This window comes from Macaca thibetana, chromosome 3, assembly GCF_024542745.1.
Source record: "Macaca thibetana thibetana isolate TM-01 chromosome 3, ASM2454274v1, whole genome shotgun sequence".
NCBI lineage: Eukaryota > Metazoa > Chordata > Mammalia > Primates > Cercopithecidae > Macaca > Macaca thibetana.
This window is the reverse complement of record NC_065580.1, coordinates 93,744,025-93,760,542: the sequence shown is the minus strand read 5'-3', so window position 1 is coordinate 93,760,542 and position 16,518 is coordinate 93,744,025. Positions and strand designations below refer to the sequence as shown.

Below are 16,518 nucleotides of genomic sequence, written 5' to 3'. Positions count from 1 at the left end.
CCCAGAGAATGGTGTGAGAGCTCTTGATTCTCTGGGAAAGTTCTCTATGATATAATATTATTTTATATAAAGAGAGAGTGTTACAGTAATTAGCATCGGTCTTACAAAAGGTTTTTTTATTTTTTCAGATTTGTTCACAAGTCTGAAAAACGAGTAATAGCACTGTTAGCTAAGGGAAGAGAATTCTGTGACTTAAAAATAGCACACACACATCTGCCTTCGGATTTAAACCCATCTACCTGAGTCACCTCTTCGACTTGCTTCTGCCTCACTCCTGCATTTGCATTTAATTTCTATTTTTGGCTGTGCATTATTATGAAGCCACTTACCAAAGCAGAGAGAACATACTTTTTTGGCCAAACAATAATATAATAGTTAGTCATCCAAGCCCTTTAACATGCCCCGTAGAGCTGGAAATGCTACGTGGAAGAGACCCCTTTTAGAAACGTCCCTTCTCGCTCTCCCTAAGAGAGATGCTGGTTTAAGGCATTTTGGGGTTGATTATGATTGATCTAACATCTTTAGATAAAGCCAGGCAGCTTTCCTTTGCAATAAAACTTAACTAACTTGTAGGGGTTACTAGTTTATCCTATTTTATTTTATTTTTTTTGAGACACAGTTTCTCTCTTGTCGCCCAGGCTGGAGTGCAATGGTGCGATCTCGATTCACTGCAACCTCCACCTCCCAGGTTCAAGCAATTCTTCTGCCTCAGCCTCCCAAGTAGCTGGGATTACAAACACTCTCCACCATGCTCAGCTAATTTTTATATTTTCAGTGGAGACGGGGTTTCACCATGTTGACCAGGCTGGTCTTGAACTCCTAACCTCAGGTGATCCACCTGCCTCGGCCTCCCGAAGTGCTGGGATTACAGATGTGAGCCACTGCGCATGGCCTGCTAATTTATATCTTATGGTCTCACCTAGGGATAAATTATAACAGAAATTTTAAATAACTTTTCATTGGCTTCAAATATATTTTTAACATATGCTATGATATAGTTTATAAGAAAAACAAGCTAGTTTAATAAAAATGAAATTCAAAGTAGGCTACCATTAAACAACCTAACATTAAGTCTTTTACCATTCTGGAACTTAAATATTAAAGGCATCTGTAATTTATTTTGAATTTTATACCTGGTTCTCTTTTTTATAAAGAAGATCATTAATATGTAGATAAAGAAATTGCTTCCTCTAAAGGATTACTAGAATGAAGCTATATGTTTAAAGTTGTTCAATACAGTTATAGTTGTAGTTGGAATTAGGAATAATCTAATCATCCATCAATAAAAGAATGGTGGGCTGGGCATGGTGCCTCACGCCTATAATCCCACCAGTTTGGAAGGCTGGGGTGGGTGGATCACCTGTGCTCAGGAATTGGAGACCAGCCTGAGCAACATGGCAAAACCCCATCTCTACTAAAAAACAAAAAAATTAGCTGGCCATGGTTGTGCATGCCTGTAGTCCCAGCCACTCAGGAGGCTGAGGCAGGAGGATCACTTGAGTCCAGGAGGCGGAGGTTGCAGTAAGCTGAGATTGTGCCACTGCACTCTAGCCTGGGTGTTAGAGCAAGACCCTGTCTCAAAAAAAAAAAAAAAAAAAAAAAAAAAGAGAGAATGGTGAGATAAATGGTAGTAGATACATTCTATGGAACACTATGCAGTCACTGGATAAAGTGAGATAGATTTACATGTATTAACAATGAAAAGATGTCTATAATGTTTGTTAAATTAGAAAAAAAGCAAATTGTAAAACAATATGAATAGCCCTCTTGTGTAAATGAACCCGTTTACACAAGCAAAACAACAAACCTTATGTGTATATATAGTATATGTTTATAAATGCATAGACAAAGATCTGGAAAGAAATCCTCCCAATTATTAACAGGGTTTAACTCTTGGGAGGAGAGTATGAGTGGGGACTTTTGCTTTTTACTCTAGACATTTATATTGTTTTACTTTTTACTAAGGAACACGCATGAATTTTGTAATTTAAAACATTTTTGAGATAATCAAAATCAGTGATAACTTGTGTTGTCTTGACTTAGATATGCTTGATTTAACAAGCTCTCATTTTATTACTAACATCTTATTGTAAAACTTTATAATATATAACAAACAGGATTTTATAAAAACAAGAAGCCCCAGATGTCATGATGGACCGTTGTGGGCTTGGTCCATGGCGCCCTCTTGCGACCAGTGAGAGGATGTCAGCCTATTGCTATCCCCTGGATCCTGGGGTGCTGAGTGCAACTGGCCCAGTAGGGAAAGGGTGGTGATGGCATGGGGTAGCGTGGGGAATCAGATAGAAGCCAGTGCTACCCAAAGTGGACTCTTAAGGACTTCTTGAATGTCCCCAGACTTTTAATACAGGGTGGTATTGAATTACTCATGTCTTATATGCAGCACAATTTTATTTTTATTTATTTTAATCTTTTTTTTCTATACTTTAAGCTCTACGGTATATGTGCATAACGTGCAGGTTTGTTACATATGTATACATGTGCCATGTTGGTGTGCTGCACCCATTAACTCGTCATTTACATTAGGTATATCTCTTAGTGCCATCCTGCCCCCTCCCCTCACCCCCCACAGGCCTTGGTGTGTGATGTTCCCTGCCCTGTGTCCAAGTGTTCTCATTGTTCAATTCCCCCCGTGAGTGAGAACATGTGGAGTTTGGTTTTCTGTCCTTGTGACAGTTTGCTCAGAGTGATGGTTTCCAGTTTCATCCACGTCCCTACAAAAGACATGAACTCATCCTTTTTTATGGCTGCATAGTATTCCATGGTGTATATGTGCCACATTTTCTTAATCCAGTCTATCATTGATGGACATTTGGGTTCATTCCAAGTCTTTGCTATTGTGAATAGTGCCGCAATAAACATACGATGCAGCACAATTTTAATGTCAGGAGTCACTGCAGCTGGCTAACCCAGAAATACTCCCAAGCTGCATTCTTTCTTGGACCATTTGGAAATTGCTTTCAAGTACAGCTGTGTCTTCATGGACACTGGGTGGGTGTGGGCAGGGTAGGGAAAGAAATTAGCAGGCGAGAGGAAGGAACATAGAAATGGCCTGATCATTTATAAGGTGTCAGTGTGCCTTCTCATAGCCATAAAAAATGGCAGATAAACAAAAATATGACAGGTTAGAAGAGGGCAGAGTGTGTACACATAGCAGGGGCCAGTGCAAATGAGGAAGGTCAAAGAGCTTTCTACAAGTCACTGAATTCTATTTGCAAAGTGACTTTAAATATTCTCCCTTCTTCTGTGTTCTATAGGTGTAAAATGGTGATAAATTTGCTTTAAAAAATCAACAGGTACAAAATGGAATCACCGCAGAGTCCTTACAATATCCCCTTAAGGAGGGATTTAATAATATGACCTACGTGAATATTTTGTTAGCCAGTAAGGAGCCCCCCTCAAAGATCACTGCGAAACCTTACCTAAAGAAGGGGTGGGTTTTGGAGGTCTGGGTGGTGGTGGTGGTGGTGGCGGACAAGGTCCTGGTGCTGCAGCTTTCACAGTGAGGTTAAGGCTGAAGGTTCCATTGAGCACGTATGTGTGATTCACAGTATGATTGATGGAAACAAACAGGCCAGTATTATCCCCAAAGCTCCACTTGTAGTTAATGGTAGAATAATTGAGGAAGTGGCTAGGATCATGAATCAGGACATCAAATGTAATGGGGAGATCTTTGAGGAAGGTTTCATCGGATGAATTTCGATCATTCTTCTGGGACATAGTCACAAATACAGGAATCTGATCTAAAATATACATCCCCCAAAGAAAGAAAGAATGCATGACTGCTTGATTGTAAGTGGAGGACTTCGACGATGCTTTTAGGTTAAAATATTAAAATGAGGGATAATCTAGCATTATTTTCCTTTTCACATGCAAGTTTTCTGGGGTTTCCTAAGCTATTCTGGAAAACAGATGAACTACAACTAATTAAATATACAAGCTTAGGTAGGGGCCCAGATGAATCGTAACCTAACCCCGAACACTTGGCCTTGACTCTTTTTGAACCCATTGACGTCAACAGAATGAAGTGCCTCATCCTCAGAGTTCACACCACTCACCTGTTACCACGTACACATCTTTCACTTGTGCGATGGGAACATATGCCCGTCCATGTCTTCTATAGACAGTCACTTCCATGAGTTGAGGCCCAAGTGTCACATTGGCTGTGTTCACAGAAACTCTCACTGAACATCGTCCCAATTTCTGGAAATACTGACCTTTGGGAGGATGGAAATTTTTAGTTATTGGTTGCATTAAATCATCATTATAGGAAGCTGTTCCTTAAAGACTAGCTACCACCATTTATAGATTGCTCTGAGGAGGGAAAATAGGATAGGCCTATGGTCTGCTTCAGAAAGGGAGATGGTGCTCATTTTAATGTAAAATCTTACGAAACAAACCCACAGTTATACACATGTAATTGTATATAGTTGGTTAAAATAAAAAAAGCTGTTTAGTGGCATAATACAGTTAGCCCTTAGTTTACAAATAAATGCTTTTCATGTTAAGTATTTGGCACTTGAAATACATGTTTTCCCCACAGAAAATACATTTAATATAATGATGAGGTGTCCAGAAGAGTTAAAAAAATTATTTATCTAATAACCTACTTTATTTTTGTTACTATTTCCGCTATATTATTAAGCAGATTTTTAAAAGGGGACTGGAATCCTCCATCTCCTAATAGTATTTGTATATAAAAATACAGCAAGTAGCTGGGCGCGGTGGCTCATGCCTCTAATCTCAGCACTTTGGGAGGCCGAGGCAGGCAGATCACCTGAGGTCAGGAGATGGAGCCCATCCTGGCCAACATGGTGAAACCCTGTCTCTACTAAAATACAAAAAAAATTAGCCGGCTGTGGTGGTACAAGCCTATAATCCGAGCTACTCGGGAGGCTGAGGCAGCCGAATGGCTTGAACCCGGAGGCGGAGATTGCAGTGAGCCAACATCATGCCACTGCACTCCAGCCTGGCGACAGAGCGAAACTCTGTCTCAAAAACATAAAAATCAAAATCCAGTAAGTGATGAAATAGAGGATGGCAGACATAAAACAGAATAGAGCGGTTCCACAGGCACTTTCCCAGAGCACCCCTGAGTCATTCCTTTTCTTTCTCCAACCCTGCCTGCTGCTAGCTAACAGGTGGAAGTAATTCCTCTCCTTCAGGGCTCAAGGATATTTAAACACATTTTAAAACTCTGTAACTCCTCTTACTATAATTCCCAAATCAAGAACTTTTCTAATCCTGCCAGGGGGCCTGGTTTAGACCTGTCACTGACTGGGTATCTTACCCTGAATGCTTTCGAGACCAGGTTGTTTCAAGACCCCATTTATCACACCGTCAAACGTGGGAGAAAAACATACTGGTCTCTCAAGGGATGTGTGATTTGGAATCCTCCTTCACTCTGAGATGCAGGGGTAGCTCCCTCAGAAGTTATAAGGGGAAGGGGTGTCTCTCAGGCGTTATTCATGAAGCAAATGTTAGTTTCAGCTCTGAGAGGTGAGACCATACTTAGTTGAGGGAGAAAATCAGTTAACTCTGAGACCTCAGTGGAAGACAGCAATTCAAGGCAGTCTTGTTAGACCAACAGAGCAAGTTCTAGGCTGAAGGTTGATTGTAAATACAGACAGTTGATCTGGTAAGTTATTGGAATGTTTACTAGGCTAAAGAGTCTGGGAGTGTTAGTAAGCATAAGTGACTCCATGCAAACTGTCAGAATTCTGTCATGAGAGGGACAAGTCAAAGAAATGTTTGGGGAGTTGGCTAATGGGGTCATAATGGCAGTGAAAAATAAGTCAGTTTTAAGGCAATTGGTTTATATAGATGAGCATAATATTTGACATAGCTTTACTCTGCTCAATGGGTATGTATTGTTACTATTTTGTCCTGATTTGTAAATAAGTTAATTGAAGGAAGAGGAGCGCTCTCTAATCTGTGATGAAAGATGAAACATTTAGAAATCTGGAGGCTGCTCAATTGGTAGCAGTTTTCCAATATGCAGTGCCAGGTGGCACCTAGTGACATTTTAAACTAAGAATTTAGCAGCCTAATTAATAATAAACTAAGTTTGCTTCTTCTAAAGTAATCATTTCCCCAATAATAAAGCAAAATGAATACCATTTGTAATTTAAAAAAACACAGAATGGGCTAGGTCAAAACAGAACAGTAGTTATTTTATTTCTACACAATGAAATATTGTGCAGCCATTAAAACAATGTATAAACATTTAAAAATCATATCATTAAATGCTCATGATAGTAAGCAAAAATGTGTATGTGATCTTAATAATGAACTTAATAAATACTAGCAAAGAAAACACCATAATAATTAACAATGATAATCTCTGGTGTTAATTACGGATAATTTTTATTTTTTATTTGTATCTTTTCTGAGGATTTCCTACAAATAAATAGCACATGCTTCTTTAAATCTTAAAAATTCTCTAGAGAACATAAAAAAACAGAAGAATAAATCAATGAATGCTCATCCATGTGCCATTCTGTTTTTTTGTGTTTTTTTTGAGATGGAGTCTCACTCTGTCGCCCGGGCTGGAGTGCAATGGCTCAATCTCCTCTCACTGCAACCTCTACACCCTGGGTTCAAATGATTCTCCTGCCTCAACCTCCTGAGTAGCTGGGATTACAGGTGCACACCACCACACCTGGCTAATTTTTGTATTTTTAGTGGGGACAGGGCTTCACCATGTTGGCCAGGCTGGTCTTGAACTCCTGACCTCAGGTGATCCACCTGCCTCGGCCTTCCAAGGTGCTGGGATTACAGGTGTAAACCATATGCCCAGCCTCCATGTGCCATTCAAATAAATAAGTGTTAGTATTTTTTCTTGTTATGGTTTTAGGTAGAAAAAAAATAAGTGATTTTGTTTTTTTGAAAAAGAGCTTAATATTTTAGTTTTTCTCTCTTTTTAACTCTTCAGTGTCCTGGAGATTTGGCAAGGTTAACCAGGATTTCATTTTTCTCTCTCACCGTTCACCCATGCTAAGGAAAGTTAGCAGGGTGACTGCTATTAACTCTCTGTGTTATCATTCCCAATTATAGAGTAAGAAAAGAGAAGGTTGAAATTTTAAGGAAAGGTAAAGAAGAGGCTTAGGGGTTTGTAAAAGCCAACCAAGTGTGTGGAAGACGTAGACGAAATTCCATCTTCTCCATCCGGGGTGGTGAGGAAAAGGTTTCCCATCGGGGAAGACGTTATGATGGCTTTGGCCGGTGCCATTTTCCCCATCACTGTCCTCTGACCACGCTGTCCAGTTGTAAACATATGGATCAGCAGATAAACCAGCCTCTAAACAGAGAAAGAAACCAGCTATGAGTGTTATCTGGGCTCAGAAAACCCAATGTGCATGCGTCACTGAATTAAACACTTTTTCATATTTTTTTCATAACTAGTTTAAAAGTAGTTAGACAACTAAACACTTAATATGTAGAATTCATCCAATAGTGTGCTTATGACTTGTGTACTTTTCTGAATTTGTTATATTTCAATGAAAGTTTTATACAAAGCAATTATTCAAGAAAGTCCAATGTAGAGATATCATTTAATGTATTTTTCTTCCTATTGGGTTTTCAAATCATAATCCTATTCAAATCAAACTGAGAGATAGTTTATCTTTTTATTTTGACACACTCTATCTGTAGTATTTTTCCGGACACACTTGACATCATGACTGTTTATTCGTAAAGACTCCAGCACACATGTCTAAGAACATTTTCCTACACAGCCCTGACACCATTATCACCCCAATCAAGGTTTGCATATTATATTTGGCTATTTTTGATGCTTTAAATGATTTTTAAAATCCCTCTTTCTCTCTCTAGATGTGGATATATATATAGCTATCCTTATATCTACATATGGCTATAGATATATGGAGAGAAGCAGATATGACAAAGTGCTAAAATTGTTGAATCTAGGTGACTATAGTTAACAACAATTTGTTGTATGTTTCAAAACAGCTAGAAGAAAGATTTGGGCTGGGTGCAGTGGCTCACACCTGTAATCCCAGCATTTTGAGAGGCCGAGGTGGGCGGATCAGTTGAGGTCAGGAGTTCGAGATCAGCCTGGCCAGCATGTGAAACCCTGTCTCTACTAAAAATACAAAAATTAGCCAGGCGTGTTGCGTGCGCCTATAATCCCAGCTACTCGGGATGCCGAGGCAGGAGAATTGCTTGAACCCGGGAGGCGGAGGTTGCAGTGAGCTGAGATTGCGCCACTGCACTCCAGCCTGGGTAACAGAGTGAAACTCCATCTCAAAAAATAAATAAACAAAGAGAAAGATTTGGAATGTTCTTAACACAAAGAAATGATAAATGTTTGAGGTGATGGATATCCTAATCACCCTGATTTGATCACCATAAATTGTATGCATGTATCAAAATATTGCATGTATCCCAGAAATGTGTATGATTATCATGTATCAATAAAAAAAAAATCAAAAAATGGGTGAAAGATCTGAATAGACATTTCTCAAAAAAGGTAATACAGATCACCAACAGTATATCATTGCTGGTGGGAATGTAAATTAGTGCAACCACTATGGAAAACAGTATGGTGGTTCCTCAAAAAACTAAAAATAGAGCTACCATATGAGGCAGCTGGGAATATATCCAAAAGAAAGGAAATCAATCTATCAAAGAGATGTATATACTCCTATGTTGCAGTGCTATTCACAATAGTCAGATATGGAACCAAATGAAGTATCCATCAATAGATAAATGGATAAAGAAAATGTGGTATATATACACAATGGAATATTAGTCATAAAAAGAATTAAATCCCATCATTTTCAGCAACATTAATGGAACTGGAGGTCATGATGTTAAGTGAAATAAGCCAGGCATAGAAAGACAAACACTGGCTGGGCGCGGTGGCTCACGCCTGTAATCCCAGCACTTTGGGAGACCAAGGCAGGTGGATCACAAAGTCAAATGTTTGAGACCAGCCTGGCCAACATAGTGAAACCCCGTATCCACAAAAAATACAAAAATTAGCTGAACATGGTGTTGGGTGCCTGTAATCCCAGCTACTTGGGAGGCTGAGGCAGGAGAATCATTTGAACCCAGGAGGCAAAGATTGCAGTGAACCGAGATCGCGCCATTGCACTCCAGCCTGGGTGACAGAGTGAAACTCCATCTCAAAAAAAAAAAAAAAAGTTGTTTCAAAAAAAGAAGAGAAAAAAATGTTACAAAATATTAAATGCTTAATTCATGTTAAATATAAAATATTTTCCATACAGAATTGAATGTTTTCCCTACAGGAAGATAAAAAATTAATAAAAATGAATATATTGACAGCTTAATAAAAGTTCTAAATAACAAAATCATAAATTCATTATTAAAAAGCCTTGTTACTGACTGAAGAATCTCAATAATTAGCTCCGTTTTTTTTGTTTTGTTTTTTGAGACGGAGTCTTGCTCTGTCACTCAGGCTGGAGTGCAGTGGCGCAATCTCGGCTCACTGCAACCTTCGCCTCCCAGAGTTAAGGAATTTTCCTGCCTCAGCCTCCCGAGTAGCTGTCATTACAGGCACCTGCCACCATGCCCGGCTAATTTTTATATTTTTAGTAGAGATGGGGTTTCACCATGTTAGCCAGAATAGTCTTGAACTCCTGACCTCAGGTGATCCGCCTGCCTCGGCCTCTCAAAGTGCTGGAATTACAGGCGTGAGCCATGGCGCCTGGCCATTAGCTCTGTCTTTTGAGCATGTACCATTCTGATAAGATAATTTCCCTTGATGTATTTGCGCCTTTGGTCCTCTTTAACATGGACAGGGAGCTTATTTCTTTCACTAAGAGCAAAGCAAAACCAAAATATACACATTTTAGCATTTGTGCCAGCACACAGCATTTGCTTAAGAAATCCTTGTCGGCCGAAATTAGACTGATCAGCAAACATCTGTCAAACTGGCTATTCTTTGAATAGCCAAGAGTTCCAAGTAATAAAAGCAAAATCTGAGACTCAACAAGGTATTCTCTGTCCAATCAACTGGACACTAAGGAAAAGCAGGGGGTGGCGATGTGGCTTTTGAAGAGGGCTCCAAGCAGGGGAGAGCTGGCTGACGTTGACGTTGATGAAGGCGCTGGGCAGGACCACACATCACCGTCTCTGTCATCCAGCTCATGGAGTGCAGCGGCAAGGGACGAGAGCAGCATCGGGCACTTACAGGAGCACCTGTGACCATTCAGGTTTAGAAAACGGGTCTCCAGTAGTTTAAAATACTGCGTTCTTACCATTTCTGCAGTTCTTCTCATAGACTATGTTGCCATTGGCATCTTCCTTTTGGCATCTAGGGAACACCAGATTCACCACAAATGTTATATTTGAGCCCACGAGGGCTGGTGAGTCACTTGTCAGGACTGCCTGCACACGGCCTCCTAGGGCAAAAAAAAGTGGGGCTCAATGACCCAGCATCTTTCTCCTTTCATTCATAAACATTTAGAGGTAACTTTATTAATAAGGACCAGAGGACCCACATGCCTCTTTATAATATATTAAATTTATATTTTGTATTCCTCACTTAAGCTTTCAGAGTACAACACTCTAGAAGATAAATTAAAAAATAAATCAGACCAATTAAGAATTCTCTAATCACAGCAAGAACATTTACCTATGATAATAAAACAAATCAGCTCAGTTGGGTTAAGGAGACAAGTTTTAAATGTTTATATTTTTAAATCTCAAAACCAATGACTGAAGGACGCATTCTTTTATCTAAAAAGAAAGATTTTCAGTTTCTGATAAGCCACACCTTTGAGACAGTAAAAATGGTTTTGTGGTGACTGGGTTTCTGAAGATGACCATTCCCAGGTTGGTTAAATAGGTTTAAAGCTAAATCTGCTCACTCTTCAAAAGTATTCCAAGAGCTACCAATGTGGAAATTTCTAAGGAGATTATTTGTGGCTTAGGAAGTGATAGTGTTGGACTAAAGAAAATACTGCCAAGTCCAGGTGCCCCCCGACTTGGTAATGAGAGGACTGTCATTTGTGGAAATGACGTGAGCCATGTGATCTGAAATTCTTTACTATCTACAAGACTTACTGCAGTAGGAAATTGCAGGTGTTTGGGTTGAATCTTTTGACTTACCCTTCCAGGAGTTTTTCCACCTCATGTCTCCTCTCTTCCACACTGGGTAGAGTTTTTCATTCCAGTCATTTTCATCAGAAGACCAGCCATTTAATTGGTTGTGCTCCCTCATGTAAGCAGAAGGTCTTTCATTGCCCAGCACATCATGAAATCCTGTATCAATATTCGAAAAACAAATTCCATTCTTCATTTAGTAATCACCTCACAGAAACTTTTTATTTCTTACTGTTGAAAAGCACATACATAATATATTTAGCACATCAAGTAAACAGAGGGTGCTTTGTTTTTTAAAGGAAGTCTACTGGAAATATCTTGATTACAAGCATTCAAACCCTATGTCTTTATGAACTTTAAATGAGTCAAATAAAAATTTGGAAAGTCAATATTTTTTAGCCATCACTTGGCTTCTCAATACACATCCTCTGAATATTTAAATTTGATACAATACCATTAGGAAAACACTGATGTCAAAAATCTTCAGATTTTTGGATTTTTTTTCCCATTCTGAACTACTCATTTGGCTAAAGGAATGCCAGGCTCAGGAATGCCTTCAAGATTCCAAGCAACCCGTACTAGTACCAGGAAGTTTACTGATAAACAGCTTTTTAATGGTCTTGGTGAATGTTCCATATACTTTGTGTAGCCCACATTTGTTAGGTAGAGTGTTTTATTTTTAAATGTCATTTATGTCAAGGTAGTGGATAGTGTTCTTTGAGTTTTCTGTGTTCCTACTGATTTTCTCTACTTGTTATTTCAGTTACTGAGAGAGAAATCTTGAAATCTCCAACTATAATTGTGGTTTTTTCCAATTGCCTGTTTCTTCTTCCAGTTTTTGCTGTATGAATTTTGAAGCTTTGTTGTCAGGTGGATACTATACATTTAGAATTGTTACAGCTTCTTGATGAACTGACCCTTTTCTCAATAGGAATTTATGCTCTTTATCCCTGGCATTATCCCTTGTTCTAAAGAATACTTTGATATGAATGCTTAGTGTTTGGTATATCTTTTTCCATTCTTTTACTTTAAAAAATGTTTAGATTGATGTATGTTTCTACTCATCCTTACATTTTAAACCTTTGTGCATTTTTATATTTGAAGTAAGGTTCTCATAGAAAGCATGTAATTGGATGTTTAAAAATCCAGTCTGACAATCTCTGTCTTTTAGTTGGAGTGTTTAGATAATTCACATTTAATGTAATGATCAATATGATGAAATTTAAGTGTACCATCTTGTTATTTGTTTTCTATTTGTTCCATTTGTTCTTTTTTTCCTTCTTTTCCTATACTCTTTGGAGTTATATTTGGATTCCATTTTATCTCTACAACTAGCTTGTTAGTGACACTTCTTTCACTTATTTTGTTCTGAGTGGTTGCTCTAGGCTTATAATATTACAGTTCTTTTAAAATTATTTCTAATCGTGAGTTAGTGTCTGCCTTTTTGCTTTGCCTGACCAGCCTGGTGGTCACATGGTCTCTCTCTTTTGAGAATTGTAGCAGACTGGTTGGTTGCCTCCAAGAAGCTATTTCCTGCCTGCACCCCTCCTCCTTTTTTCCCCTTGCTGGCAGAGTTTCTACTCTAACAGTTCAAAATTCCAGAGTATCACTTCCTAGCTTTCCTTACAATTAGGGCAGTAGCAGATAGATAATTTGATACTGGCCAATGAGAGCTGAGAAGCAGTCCTCTGGGACTTCTGAGAAAGGTTTTCCTTCTTTATAACAAGAGATATGTGAGAACAAACTCAATTTTTCCTCCTCAGAATTGATTTTGGAGATGGTAGTGTAATAATGTGATGGCCAGAGCTATGACAGTCATATTTAACGATGAGGACACACATCTGAGGAAAGAGCCAACACATTAAGGGTGTCAGAGTGGAAAGATAAAAAGAAATGGAGCCCTCAATGAAACTGTTGAGCCGTTGCTCTAGTCCTGCTTACCTCGGGACTGACCAAGATAATAAATGTCTTAGTCTACTTTGTTACAGCCCAAAGCTCAACTGTCTGTATTCCTCAGCCAATGGTCTTAAACTTTCTCCCATTAATTTCTATGGTTCTAGGTCTTGGCCTAGCTATAGACTCTCGGAGGACAGAAACTCTGTCTTGTTTTTCTCTTAAATCCTGGGAGAGATCCTCCATGAGGTGTGGTATTTAGTGGGTGCTCAGAGAAGCCATATTGGATGCATGTCTCTGACCTATTTCTTCTATTCCTCTTCTCTGGTAGGAGAAGGGAGCAACATGTTCCCTTCTTCTCTGGGAGGCAGAGAGAATGGGAAAGAGCAGCAAAGTAGGAGTCATGGAACCTGTTTTCTAGCCTTGGTTCTGTTGTTAAACAGGCTGTGTGACCTCAGGCCATGTGTATTATCTGGGCCTTCAAATATGACAAAAGCCAAATATCCTGTGATTCTATGAGATTGCTCCTATTTGGAAATAGATATTAAGTGAGGGGAGGACATTTGTGTTTATCAATAAATATTTGTAATTGGAAATTCACTTGAGTCATATGAAAAGAACTAAGATTATTTAGTTCAAATCCCTTCATTTTATATATGAAGAAATTCAGGCCTGGGGAAATGATATGATTCACCTAGGGTCATCTTTAGTAGAAATCAAGATTCACATCTTTCGATTCCCAGGACAAGTTCTTTCCACTGTTCCAGAGAGTCTTCTTCTTCCTCAGATCTTGAAAGAAAGTTATTGTTTCCAGGAACATAATCAAAACACAGATTTCTCTTCTGATTTTAAATGTCAGAAGTCAAGAAAAAGTACAAACTTAAAAGGAGAGTTACAAGGGATAGGCACATAGGTCAATGGAATAGAAGAGAGAATCCAGAAATAGACCCACACAAGCATGTGCTACTAATTTTTTTTTTTTTTTTTAAGAGATGGAGGTCTCACTATGTTGCTCAGGCTGGACTCAAACTCCTGGGCTCAAGTGATCTACCTGCCCCAGCCTTCCGATTAGCTAGGACCACGGGCAAGCACTACAGTGCCCGACTGGATTTTAGACAAAGATGCAAAAACAATCCAATGGAGGGAAGATAGCCTTTTCAACATATGGTGCTGTAAAATAGCAAAAAGCCTAGGTGAAATCTTCAGGATCTAGGACTAGGCAAGAATTCTTAGAATTGACACAAACACAACCCATAAAAGGAAGTTGGAACTCATTAAAATAAAAAACCTTTGCTCTCTGAAACATGACATGAAAGAGGATGAAAAGGCAAGCCACAGACTGGGAGAAATTATTTGTAAACCACACTTCCAATAAAGGACTAGTATTTAGAATATATAAAGAATTTTCGAAACTCACTATAAGAAAACCACGGGATTCAATTAGAAAAATCGGTAAAAATTAATGAAATGATATTTCACCATTTCATTCATCTTGTGGCAAATAAACACACAAGAAGATATTCAACATCATTAGCCAGTAGTGAAATATCACTATATCCCTATCACTAAGACTTAACTAAAAAGCAGTGACAACATCAAATGCTTACAAGGATGTAGAGAAACTGGATTGCTCACACATTGCTAGTGGAAATGTAAAATGGTACAACCACTCTGTTAGTTTCTTGCAAAATTAAACATGCAGCTATCATATAACCAAGAAATTGTACCCTTTGGCATGCATCCCAGAGAAACGAAACTGATATTCACACAGAGATCTGCACATGAATGTTTATAGCAGCTTTATTCATAATAGCCCAAACTGAAATAACCCAGATGTCCTTTAATGGATGAATGGTTAAGCAAACTGTGGTACATCCATACCATGGAATACTAATCTGTGACAAAGAGTAACAAACTATTGATGCAGTTACTTCAATAAATCAATAAAGTTCCAGGAAATTATGTTGGGTTTAAAAAAAAGCAAATCTCAAAAGGTTACATACTGGATAATTCCATTTGTATAGAATTTTGGAAATGACAAAGTGATAAAAATGGAAACCAGATTAGTGGTTGCCAGGAACTGGGTGAGTGTTGGAAGGAGGGAAGTGGATTTGGCTATACAAGGGCATCAGAATACTTTGGTGATGGAGCTCTGCTGTGTTTTGACTGTATCAATGTCAATATCTGGGCTGTGATGTCGTGTTTTGCATGATGGTACCACTGGGGCAAACTGGGTAAAGGGTGCATGGGGATCTCTCTGTATTATTTCTTACAACAGTATGTGAATCTATAAATACCTCACAATAAAAAGTTGAATTTAAAAATAAAGGCCGGATGCAATGGCTCATGCCTGTAATCCCAACACTTTGGAAGGCTGAGAGTGGGCGATTGCCTGAGCCCAGGAGTTCCAGACCAGCTTGGGCAACATGGCAAAACCCTGTGTCTACAAAAATTAAAAAAATAAAATAAACCCATCCGAATGAGGTGGCTCACACCTGTAGTCCTAGCATTCTGGGAGGCCAAGGCAGGATTGAGCCCAGGAGTTTGAGACCAGCCTGGGCAACATAGTAAGATCCATTTCTACAACAAATACAAAAATGTGAAGGTAAATTTGAGGTCACACCCAGTGCTGCAGCTGACTTTCCCTCCACACTTTGGCCTCCTTGCTGTGTCCACTAGCAGAGAGGTGGTGGCAGGGCTGCCGCCAGCTACCTTGTCCACACCTTCTCCTTCCTTCAGGGCTACGAATGAAAAACGGCAGGAAATCTTTAGTGCTTGATACACTGCTACATTCTGTCTGCCCTTATTTTTTCTGGGCAGAATATTTAGTCCAGAGCAAGGTGAACCCGGTGAATGGCTGAGTTTTGTTACACTGCCTAAGAGGCTGAGGACTCCTCTTGAGCTAACAGTGCGGATTCAGCCTCCTGCTAATCTGCTTTATTGAGCAGAGCGAAGTGGGCTTGAAAGAGGCTGGAATAAGGGCAGGTGTCCCCCATCGGGTCTATTCGTCTATTCTGTGTTCCTTCGTCTTTAAAGGAGCCTGTCCTGGGAGGTATCCTAAGGGTGGGTGCAAGTCTGCCTCCTTAGGAACAATCCCCACCATGCATGTCTCCCACGCCAAGCAGCTGATCTCACAAGAACCCAATTACCCAGTTTTGCAAATGAGGAAACGAAAACTCCTCGTTTTGAAGGAAATGAGGAAACGGAGCAAAACCACTGGAGACCCAACCCCTAGGCTGGCGGGAAGCCCGAACCTGTCCAACCCCAAACCCGGGCAGGAAGGACAGAGGTCAGGATGGAAGGCTGCCTCCTCAGCTTGCCCGCTGTGTGGCTTGGGGCGAGTTCCTTGCCCACTCTGTGGCCCGTGTCCTCGTATGGGAAGCGGGACCATCACAGCGCCGGGCTCCGCGGGCTGCTAGGAGGACGCGCAGCGCACTGCGGGCCCGGCACGTGCTACACGCAGACTCCGGATCAGCTCCTTGTGATGAGACTTCCTTTCCAAAAACGCAGGCGTTT

At 39.7% G+C, this 16,518-nt stretch overlaps 2 protein-coding genes across 9 annotated transcripts in view; one reads left to right on the top strand and one right to left on the bottom strand.

Annotated features, from left to right (window-relative positions):
* TOMM7 (translocase of outer mitochondrial membrane 7) overlaps positions 1-16,518 on the top strand; it is a 540,985-nt gene that overhangs the window by 84,798 nt on the left and 439,669 nt on the right. Inside the window, exon 1 of one of the 6 annotated variants that reach the window (XM_050783157.1) lies at positions 10,076-10,079. The exons of the other annotated variants lie outside the window; for them this stretch is intronic. The gene's annotated coding sequence lies outside the window, so the exon portion shown is untranslated. Of the gene's footprint in view, positions 1-10,075; positions 10,080-16,518 lie in introns of those variants that run through there. 6 annotated transcript variants of the gene reach the window in all.
* Positions 1-16,518, bottom strand: part of GPNMB (glycoprotein nmb) — a 73,010-nt gene that overhangs the window by 11,137 nt on the left and 45,355 nt on the right. For all 3 annotated transcript variants that reach the window (XM_050783134.1, XM_050783133.1, XM_050783132.1), the window contains 5 exons: positions 11,116-11,268; positions 10,263-10,406; positions 7,145-7,318; positions 4,077-4,235; positions 3,441-3,761 (listed from right to left, as the gene is read on the bottom strand). In XM_050783134.1, coding sequence (XP_050639091.1) covers positions 3,441-3,761; positions 4,077-4,235; positions 7,145-7,318; positions 10,263-10,406; positions 11,116-11,227 — 910 coding nt within the window. In that variant the 5' untranslated portion in view covers positions 11,228-11,268. The remainder of the gene's footprint in view (positions 1-3,440; positions 3,762-4,076; positions 4,236-7,144; positions 7,319-10,262; positions 10,407-11,115; positions 11,269-16,518) is intronic.